Here is an 11,628-nt window from a genome sequence, read left to right on the forward strand (position 1 = left end):
ATGCCGCCTAAGCGAAAACGATCGTCTACTTTTTGTGTGTTTCAAGCAAAGAGACGCAAGCAGAACCAAAGATTGGATCCAGAGAAGAGACGGAACGACAAATACTGCGCCGCCAGGAGGCTTCAACTGGAGCTACCACCTCATCCAGTGCTAGGTGTGAACTGGACTCAGAGACGACGACAACGCGACGCAGAAGCCCATTGTGTGGCCCGCCAGGACGAAGAAAAAAGATCACAGGAACGGATCCACGATGCAGCTGCCCTTCGACTTGCGCGTGCGGACCCGGCCAGAGAAGAACAGCAGCGTGATACAGCTGCCCATCGACTTGCGCGTGCAGACCCTGCCACCAGAGAAGAAGAACAGCAGCGTGAAACAGCTGCCCGTCGACTTGCGCGTGAAGACCCAGTAACAAGGAGGGAGGAGCAACAACAAGATACAGCTTCCCATCAACAAGCTCGAGTTGATCCACTCTACAGAGCTCTGGAGCAGCAGGCTAACACAGCACGCAGACAACAGGTACGTGCAAGCACACACCCAAGCTTTAGGGGGCTTAACTATCAGCCACACAACTTCTTCAACACTACAGATGTAGGCACACTTAGTGTAGAATGCACACACTGCGGCGCATTAAAATTTCCCCAGGAGACCGAATCTCTTTGTTGCTTGAAGGGTAATGTCCAGTTAGAGGCATTTCCACAGCCCCAGTCATTCTTGAGACACCTGTATGAAGGTACAAACACAGCAGGTAAACATTTTCTAGCTAGCATACGTAAGTATAATAGTGCATTTCAAATGACAAGCTTTGGCTGTAACGAGATAACTATAGCTGGCTTCAATCCTTCTTTTAGAGTACAGGGTCAAGTCTATCATCGTATAGGTAGTTTAGTTCCATCAACAGGTGAGTCTCCTAAATTTTCCCAAATTTATTTTATCGACAACCAGCAAACTGAAGTAGCTACAAGATGTGGGATAGTTGATGGGTTAAGGCTTGACATAGTTAGGGGTATTACTGAGCTTTTGCATGACGATAATCACTATGTTCAACTTATTAAGGTAGCTAAAGAAATATTTGAGCAGCATGATGAGCCAGCAAATATTAGGGTAGTGATTAATGAGAACAAACGGCCTGTAGGAGAGCATGCTAGGAGGTACAATAGCCCGATGTGTGACGAGGTAGGAGTGCTAATGCCTAATGATAATGTAAATAATAGGGACATAGTTTTGCACTATAGGGATGGGTCTTTGCAGTGCATTTCTGAACTTCATAGGGGGTATGATCCTTTACAGTATCCTTTACTCTTTTCTTATGGCACCAATGGATGGCACATCAACCTGAAATTGGCTAATGGTAGGAAATTGACAGCCATGGTATATTACCGCTACCACATCATGGTCAGGCAGCAAGTGCCTGTATTGCTTAAGGCTAAAAGGCTTTTCCAGCAATTCCTGGTTGACGCCTACTGTAAGATTGAAACTGAGCGCTTACAGTTTCTCAGGTGTGAGCAAAAGGCACTACGTGCTGATTGCTACCAGGATTTGCAGGATGCAATGGTAGATGGGGATGGTGACCCCAGGAATGTTGGTTGTAGGGTGATCCTACCGTCGTCATTTACTGGTGGACCACGCTGCATGCATGAGCGTCAGCAGGATGCAATGACCTACGTTAGGAAGTATGGCCACCCCAACCTCTTTATCACCATGACCACCAATCCTAATTGGCCAGAGATTAGGAACAATCTACTACCAGGTCAAGAGCCTCTGGACCGTCCAGACTTAGTGGCCCGTGTGTTTAGGCTTAAGGTGAAGAAATTGTTAGAGATGCTCACAAAGGAGATGATTTTTGGGAAACCATGGGCTTGGCTCTACTCAACAGAATGGCAAAAGCGCGGTTTGCCACATTGCCATTTGCTGCAATGGCTTATTCCAGAGCACAAGATCACTCCAGATAAGATTGATGACATCATCTGTGCTGAGATCCCTGATCCAATGGTTGATCCTGAGCTGCATCAGATCATGATTTCCAACATGGTACATGGGCCCTGTGGGAGCATCAACCCTGACTCACCCTGCATGGAAGATGGCCGCTGCAGTAAGAGCTACCCAAAGCAGTTCAAGGCTGATACCCAACTACGTGCAGACAGTTACCCACTGTACAGGAGGAGGAGCCCTGAGCATGGTGGACAAGTGGCTACCATTAATATGAGGGTGATGGGGTCTCGCGTTACTCAAGAGATTGACAACAGGTGGATTGTGCCTTACAACAAACTTCTGCTTCATTCTTTAAACTGTCACTGTAATGTCGAGCTTTGCGTGTCCATCAAATCCATCAAGTATGTACTGAAATACGTACACAAGGGTTGTGATCAGGCAACCTTTGCTCTGAGGTCTGATCAGGTGGATGAGATCTCAGACTTCCAGAATGCACGCTACATCAGCAGCAGCGAGGCTGCCTGGAGAATACTGGAGTTCCCCATACATGAAAGGTTCCCTCCTGTTGAACAGCTTGCTGTTCACTTGGAGAATGGCCAACGAGTGTATTTCACTGAGGAGACTGCAAAAGAACAGGCTTCTGGTGACCCTCCGAAGACTACGTTGACAGAGTTCTTTGTTCTCTGTCAATCTGATGATTTCACCAGGACTCTGTTGTATGAAGAAGTGCCTCAGTACTACACGTGGAGCAGGAAGACTTGGAACAGGAGAAAACAGGGAAAGGATGTCGCTGACCATCCTGGAGTTAAGGAGGCTCAGGTTATAGGCAGAGTCTACACCATCAGTCCACGTCAGGGAGAATGCTTCTACCTTCGATTGCTGCTTCATCATGTTAGGGGACCCCAGTCTTTTGCTGACTTGAGAACTGTTGAAGGTGACCTCTGTAGTTCCTTTAGGGATGCATGTTTGAGGTTAGGTCTTCTTGAGGATGATAATCAGTACCACTTGGCTATGGAAAAGGCATCAGTCAGCAACTCACCTGCAAGTCTTCGCACCCTGTTTGCAGTGATCCTTAATTGGTGTGAACCATCCAACCCTCTGGAGATTTACGAGAACCACAAGGAAGCAATGGCAGAGGACTTCTTGCACCAGCAACGTACTCAACATCGGGATGATGACTTGGAGTTCAATGATGACATCTTCAATGTGGCTCTCAATGACTTGCAGGAAAAAGTTATTTCCATGGGAGGTAGGGAACTGTCTGAGTATGGGCTACCCCAGCCTCAGGCAGTGGATAGCAATAGGTTTGCACGTGTGTACCGTAGGGAGATTGACTATAATCCTGAAGAGCAACAGGCATACGTAAATCGTAATGTTCCATTGCTTATTGCTGACCAGCAAGATGTCTATGACACCTTTTGCTCCATGATAGATAGAGATGAGGGAGGCATGTTATTCTTGGATGCCCCTGGTGGAACTGGCAAAACTTTCTTGATCAATCTTATTCTAGCTAAACTTGGGTCTGTAGGTGACATAGCATTAGCTACTGCTTCTAGCGGAATAGCTGCTACTCTCTTGACTGGAGGACGTACCTTGCATAGCACCTTTAAGATCCCTTTGGACTTGCATGCATCGGACATCCCCATGTGCAACATCAAGAAAGGAACTGCACTATGTAGGGTGATCATAGAGGCTAAAGCCATAGTAGTCGACGAAGCCCCCATGACCAACAGAGGTGCTTTTGAAGCTTTGGACCGTACCCTGAGGGATCTGACAGGGAATGATAATCCAATGGGAGGCAAGTGCATGCTACTGTGTGGTGACTTCAGGCAGATTCTACCTGTCATTCAAGGTGGCACTAGAGGTAACATTGTTGATGCTTGCCTCAAGCGATCTCATCTGTGGGACAGTGTGGTGGTTAAACAACTACACACTAACATGAGAGTGCACCTGTGTGGGGATGTGGCAGCTGGACAATTCGCTGAAGAACTATTGGCCATTGGAGATGGGAAGTTTCCTATTGACACTCTACCTGATGTTGTCCAGCTACCTGACACCATGGGAACCTTTGTGGATAGCAAGGAGGAACTGGTTTCCAGGGTGTATCCAGATTTGCTCTCTAACTTTAGCGACTTGGCTTGGCTTTCTGAACGCTGCATTCTTGCTCCTCTTAACAAGACCACTCATTCCATCAACGTGACTCTGGTGGAGCAGTTACCTGGTGACTGCTGTGACTACAGGTCCTTGGACACCATACCTGATGAATCTCAGGCTGTTCACTTTCCAACAGAATTCTTGAACTCTTTAGAGGTATCTGGACTACCTCAGCATCTTCTCTTACTTAAAGTAGGCGCTCCTATTATTATTCTACGTTCTCTAGATCCTCCAAGGGTTACTAATGGCACTAGGTGTGCAGTTACTAAACTGTCGGCTAACACAGTAGAGGCCAAGATTTCTCACGGTAGATATGCAGCACACAATATTATAATACCACGCATTCCTCTCATTCCGAGTAACTCAGTTTTGTCTTTTGAATTTAGACGGCTTCAATTTCCAATTGCACTTTGCTTTGCCATGACCATTAACAAAAGCCAGGGCCAAACTTTTAAGGCTGTAGGATTAGATTTGACGGACGAAAGCTTCACACACGGCATGCTTTATGTGGCACTATCTAGGGTAGGTTCAGCAGATAGATTGACACTTTTAGTTAGAGGGGATTGCAAAACACGTAATGTAGTCTATAGTGAGGTTTTTAGATAGGCAAACACATGCACTTTAGTTAGGTTTGTCTGCTGCTACTGCTGCTTTGTGATATTGTGGATCAGCACCTGTGGATGGTGGTAAGGAAGGTATTATGGTAAAAAAATGTATCAGATGGTTGCTTTGTATATTTATGTATGTGTGAAACTATTTATCTTTTCTATTCTTTTGTCTTTATGCATATCCTGGATGGTTAGCTCGGAGGAGGGATGACTGCAGCTACACAGTGAAATGACACGGTCCCGTGGCAGACTGTTCTTCACAACGTGGGGCACGTTGTGAAAATGGGAACTATTTATAGACTTTGCAGCAATGATTTGATCTCTTTCTACACATGCATACAAAGCAGAGTGTAGCATTTTTCGGTTTTTCCTGTGCAGCAAAACAAAAGAAAAGGCTGGCAGGTTTTTTCCATGAGCTGTCTTGGGCTGGATGACTCAAAATTTTTTGTTTTCATTTATTATTATTTCTTGCTAGCCCCCACTCTGTGCCCATGCTGTTATATTTTGTCATAACAGAATCGTTGTAGTGCAGATTACAGTAATTCATGGTATGTTTGGTTGATGGTAGAATTTGAGCAACTTAAGTCACAAAATATTCCAATAAGAGTGCACTTCTCCACAATTATTGCATTCATGCAATCCTTACACCACATTGTTTCCTTAGTCTTTTATAAAGTATCTATAATAGTATGTTACCAACTGTAATTTCATTTCATTTCCATGTCATTGTACATACTGCCCTGCACGATAGGGCAGGTACTACAGCTAGTTACTAATAAAATCAAAAATAATTGAAGTATTAAAAATCTTTAAGTTCTTTTCTTCTTCCTGTGGTAAAGAAAAAACACATGGGTTAAAAAAACCCCAAAGCCAGCCATTGGCCGGCTTTGTAGTATACAAATACAAAAAGAAGTTATATCTAATCAAAACAGCCAAGCTGTAAAAAAGGATGCAGCCCCCAAAAAGGCCATGGTGAAAAAAGATGTGAAATCCAAGGTGGCGGCAGGGGCGTAGCTAGCCAGAACATGATGGAGGGGCAGGCATGCCCCCACGAAACGCTCAAAATTATTCATGATTGCAAAAAGGGCTAATGACCCAATGGTGGGCTAGCCAACATACGGTGTTGTATTCAGGGGCGTAGCTAGCCAGAAGGTGATGGAGGGGCAGGCATGCCCCCACGAAACACTCAAAATCATTCATGATTGCAGAAAAGGCTAATGACCCAATGGTGGGCTAGCCAACATACGGTGTTGTATTATTACAGCTGAAATAACTAGCTACGTAACTATTTCAGTACTGACTGCTTCCAATCGAGGTAGCTATATTCGTCGAGCATCATCGCACGTATGGAACGCCGTTTGTAACAAAAATATACTTGACTCCAGCTACCTTATTATCGCCGATAATAAAACACCATCCTTATTATCGCCGATAATAACAATTATTATCGCCGATAATAACACTTATTATCGCCGATAATAAAACTTATTATCGCCGATAATAACACTTATATTATCGCCGATAATAAGACCTCACCTTATTATCGCCGATGATAAGACTACAGCTTTATTATCGCCGATGATAAGACTACAGCTTATTGTCGCCGATGATAAGGACTCTAACTTATTATCGCCGATAATAAGACAGCGCTTATTTTCCTAGGATATAATTAAGACAGCGCTTAAATTATGTCCTAGGGCGCGTATATAGATCTATTAGCTTTTAGCATTAATAATATTAATGTTAGCTAGCTAAGTCATGGCTGCTTCAGTGAATCGTGGCATCAACAGTGAGCAGTATTGAGTTGAACAAGGTCGTAATTCGAGCAAACACCAGCTGATCTAGTCAAAAAAAATTTTTTTTCGTGGATTTGCAAACACACTCCCAAAATGTATTTGCTAGATTATAAATATTTCAATAAAATTTTCGCTGATAACTACCCCCATGCAAAACTACTGATTTTCCCTTAAAGCATTTAGTACATACTGTACAATACCTAACACATGCATCATATGCAACTATTCAAAATCATCAATGTTTATTAACAGACCATGTTATGAATGGCACAAAACACACATGCAAAAATCATTAAAGTAATATACACAGCGTCCTGGCTACAACTGGTGTACTGACAGTCAACAAGCATTCATGTCCCAAGCATAGTCATCATCAGCTAAAATGGCATTGAACTCTTTCTCAAACTCAAGATAACTGAGATAGGTTGAAGGCAGCTCCAATTCACACCCACATGTATTAGCAGTAGGTCGTTGGGCGAATCCTGATAAGCTGTTAAAGCTAACAGAAAAAATGTTATTCTATGTACAGAAAATAATAGTCTAACAGCCAAGGATTGCCATGATAATAGTTGTGGCATATTGTTCCATGATACAGTTGAACCTCTCTAATCTGACACTTGTGTAATACAGGATCCTTTCTAATCTAACCAAGCTGTCATTTACCAACACTTTTGTATAGAAAACAACCTCTGTAATCTGACACATTTGTACTCTGTAATCTGACAAAAAATGGATTCCCTAGACTCGGAAATACATTGTTTTCAACCTTTGCAATATGGCAAAGATTAATAGCTACATTAACATCTATCACAGAGTATAAGTATTGAGCATCCAAGCATTTTTTTGTAAAAGAAAAAAGCTGTAGCTAATAGTTGCAAATTTAAAAAAAACATTGTTCCTAATTTACTGTATAATCAAAAGATACTGTACAATGTCGGATTACACAGGTGAATTGACAGAATTGATGTCTCTGTGCATGAGATTGGAGAGGTTTGACTGCACAACATAGTGTCATGTAGATTCAAAACACAGTGCAAATCAAACTGATACCCTCTGTATATGGTGCAAAGAAAAACTGTGATAGTTTTTATATGTATTATAGCTATACTCTCTTATATCTGTCAAAAACTTTGTCAAATCAGTATAGAGATTCTGCATCCTTCAAAATTTTGTGCTGTACAGTTAATATAATAATATATTTATGTTGCAACATACAACATAGCACATAGACAACTATAAGTGCATACCTATATGCCATAGGGAATTAGGTCCAGGAACTGAGTAAGGTCTTCGAGTTGTAATCCCCCCTGCCACCTAAGAGCAGTGTTGATGGGGTCTACAGACCTCAGTGCATCTCGAACACGAGCTCTAGTCATCCTATACCCCATTGACTTAAGTCAGCCTAGAATCAACTTTTCTCCTACACCAGGAAGTGTATCCTTAATTTCTGACACTCTAGTTCTAAGTTCTGTATCAGTCAGTTCCCTGCCTGGTTCATCCAGCATTCCAAATTCTTGACGTCTCCTATACAATGTCATCCTGGAAACGCCCAACAACAATGCTATGTTGGTTCATGAAAATGATAATGAACGCAAATATTCAAGTTGTTCCTTTGCTACAATAAATGGAGGTCTTCCGCTACCTACACTTTCCCTTGTTGCAACTCTGTATCGCAAAGATTCTGATACACGTGCCATTGAGGCTATGTATCTCTCCCATTCTCCAGACAACGATCTCAGATATGTTACCAAGCTCTCAGCCATATTGTTCTTATATCCGGTCACAACTTCATGGTACTCGGGCTGGACAAGTACTGCACCATTTTCCAAATGTGCCTTAAGGCGAGAGACAGTAATAATGCAGATTTCCAACATTTCTATGGCATAATTAGCATAATTTTCCGAGCAGTTTCCAAATTGGCGACCGCTCTCGCAAAGAAAAACTGCAATTTTGTCAAAAAATGCTTCCCATCCCCATAGTTGAGATTCACGCGAAGTAGCTGCAGCCATGTAAGCCTTCTATGACTAACTTAGTGTGATATTTTGGTACTAGAGTAATTAATGATTGGAACAATCTTACGAGTGATATTGTAGGAAATTCTTTATTAAATAATTTTAAATCAGCTGTAGATAATTACTTTTATGACTATAGATTTATGTTAATGTAATAATCATATTCATAGTTAATTTTTGTTCATTGCATCTAATTTATGTATGTATATGTATGTGATTGAATGGGTGTACAGGCTTCTAAGCCTCAACCCAAATCACATCATAATCATAATCATAAACATAATCATATAAATAGAGTTTTAAAGCGCTAAAATATACGCACCCAAAAAATAATTTAAGCGCTGTCTTAATTATTTCCTAGGAAAATAAGCACCGCCTTATTATCGGCGATAATAAGCTGGAGTCTTATCATCGGCGATGATAAACTATAGTCTTATCATCGGCGATAATAAGTGTTATTATCGGCGATAATAAGGATGGTGTTTTATTATCGGCGATAATAAGGTAGCTGGAGTCAGGTATATTTTCGTTACAAACGGCGTTCCATACGCACGTGCCACAACTGTACTCCAACAAATTAATCCACAGTCCCGTAGAGCTAATACTTTAGTGCAAATACAGGTTACTTTAAGTTAGCCACAGCCTGTGCTGCAGTCCTAGCACACTGCTGACAGGATGACGTATTCACTCACTTCACTCGGCAAAATTCAAATGCCATGTATTGCACCAAATCCCACCTGTCTTGCTAGCAGAACTTGTAAGCTTGACTGATCCACCTGACTGACTGACAAAGTAAAAACAGACTGCACTGCCGTACGTACAAGGATCCAGTGTGATCGACTCGATAAAATAAACTTGGTACATTTATTTAGCTAACACTTTATCATCTCGTAGGCAGTAGGTTCGTAGCGTCATTTGGTCTCCTTTGTCACTTGTGAGTTGTGACTCCTGCCGCGGAGAAGCGGGTCACTCTTTTTAGATTCAAAAATGTTCTATCACGCGAGTAATCTAGGCTAAATATAGAAGTATGTCTCTAATATTTTCGTTCGATGGATTCACGAGCGAGTTGAGTGTTGTGTGTGCGCATTCACTAGCAACCCCTGGTGATACCGCGTAGTAGTGTACAGTCATTTGCGTGTCAGTTTAATACTGGTAAACTTGTGACGAAGGTTTTTAAAAAATCATTTAGTGATGGGGGGGCAAATGCCCCCCCTTAGCTACGCCTCTGGTTGTATTATTACAGCTTACACAACTAGCTACGTAACTATTTCAATACTGATTGCTTATCACGTATCAATGATTCAATGGGGGTATAATTCGTCGAGCATCATCGCACGTGCCACAACTGTACTCCAACAAATTCATCCACAGTCCGGTAGAGCTATATTGTTAATATTTTATAGTGGTTACCAGGTAATACAAATTACTTTACGTTAGCCACAGCTTTTGCTGCAGTCCTAGCACACTGCTGACAGGATGACACGTTCACTCACTTCACTTGGCGAAATCAAATGCCACGTATTGCATGAAACTGATCCCACCTGTCTTTCTTGCTAGTAGAACTTGTAAGCTAGTGACTGATCCACCTAACTGACTGATAAAGTTAAAAAAATAGACTACACTGCCGTACATAGATCGATCTAGTGTGATCGACTCGAGAAACTAAACTACAACGCTCTGCAAGAAGATATCATCGCTTTATTTACTTGGTCCAGAGAGACAGATCTGAATTTTAATCTAAAAAATTCGTACATTTATCATTTAAATGCAAGTTAGATACCACCTACACCATTTCGGATATTACTATACCACATAATGACTCACACAAGGACTTAGGGCTCATATTATCTGAGAATCTAAGTTGGGACAAACACTACAAATCAATCTCTGCTCGTGCATACAAGGTATTGGGACTAATACGTCGTACTATTGCTCCTACCCATTCTACTTCTACATTGGTCACATTATATATTTCAATGGTTCAATCTCAGCTGCTCTATTGCACCCAACTATGGTGTCCACACCTGATGAAAGACATTTTAACTCTTGAGCAAATCCAGCGCCGTGCCACTAAGTATCTATTAAATGATTACACCAGTAGTTACAAAACCCGTCTAGTAAAACTAAGGATCCTTCCTCTGATGTACCTGTTCGAGTTACAAGATATATTATTTGCAATCAAATCAATCAAGGTACAAACTAAACAGTTCAATATTCATGATCATATCAACTTCAGCTCAGCTAATACTAGATCCGGCACCAGCAACAAATTGATCATCCCTCATCATTTAAATAACGTATCTAGACATTCTTATTTCCATAGATTACCAACTCTCTGGAATGCCATGCCTATCCTTAACTTGGATCTAACGTTTCCTCTGCTAAAATCAAAACTAAAAACTTTTCTCTGGGATCATTTTATAACTAACTTTGAAGATAACAACAATTGCTCATTACACTATCTCTGTCCTTGCTCAAGATGCCACCAGTCACGTCCACCCACCTCAAACCTGAACTACTTGTAGAATCTGTATGTATGTGTGTATATAAGTAAGTAAGTAAGTAGGTAAATAAGTAATGTAATGTAATGTACTTTCGCGGCTGTTGGTACATGTTACCAACAGACCTTTGGTGTGTTTACACCATAAAGCAATAATAAATAAATAAAAGAAATAAAAAAACTTGGTACATTTAACACTTTATCACCTCGTAGGCAGTAGGTTCGTAGCGTTATCTGGTCTCCTTTGTCACTTGTGAGTTGCGACTCCTGCCGCAGCGAGGTCCTTAGAGCGGGGCACTCTTCAGATTCGAAAATGTTCTATCACGTGAGTAATCTAGAAGTGTGTCTCTGATATTTTCGTTCGGTGGATTCACGAGCGAGTTGAATGTTGTGTGTGCGCGTTCACTAGCAACCTCTGGTGATAGTGATACCGCGTAGTAGCGCACATAATTTAGTCATTAGCGTGTCAGTTTAATACTGGTAAGCTTTTGACGGAGGTTAAGAAAAACAACCACTACGGTGATGGGGGGCAGATGCCTCCCCTTGGCTACGAAGTAGGCAAGTTATATAGTGCCGGCAGTCACGTGCATTAAAAAAACTTAGACTACAAGTAACGAAGTTACTAGTCT

General features: G+C 41.8%; 1 protein-coding gene and 1 long non-coding RNA gene across 2 annotated transcripts; one reads left to right on the plus strand and one right to left on the minus strand.

The window, feature by feature from the left end:
• LOC136259471 (uncharacterized) lies at nucleotides 1–4,507 on the plus strand. The gene is made up of 3 exons (XM_066052958.1): nucleotides 1–405; nucleotides 1,534–4,390; nucleotides 4,470–4,507. Exons 1-3 carry the CDS (start codon nucleotides 1–3, stop codon nucleotides 4,505–4,507), a joined length of 3,300 nt encoding a protein of 1,099 aa, XP_065909030.1.
• Nucleotides 4,508–10,649: 6,142 nt separating this feature from the next.
• On the minus strand, nucleotides 10,650–11,157 carry LOC136258414 (uncharacterized). Its single transcript, XR_010702784.1, has 2 exons — nucleotides 10,929–11,157; nucleotides 10,650–10,880 (listed from the first exon to the last, which is right to left on the minus strand). It is a non-coding gene; the product is annotated as an uncharacterized lncRNA (long non-coding RNA).
• Nucleotides 11,158–11,628: the final 471 nt, after the last annotated feature.

Source organism: Dysidea avara, chromosome 6, assembly GCF_963678975.1.
Source record: "Dysidea avara chromosome 6, odDysAvar1.4, whole genome shotgun sequence".
Classification (NCBI taxonomy): domain Eukaryota; kingdom Metazoa; phylum Porifera; class Demospongiae; order Dictyoceratida; family Dysideidae; genus Dysidea; species Dysidea avara.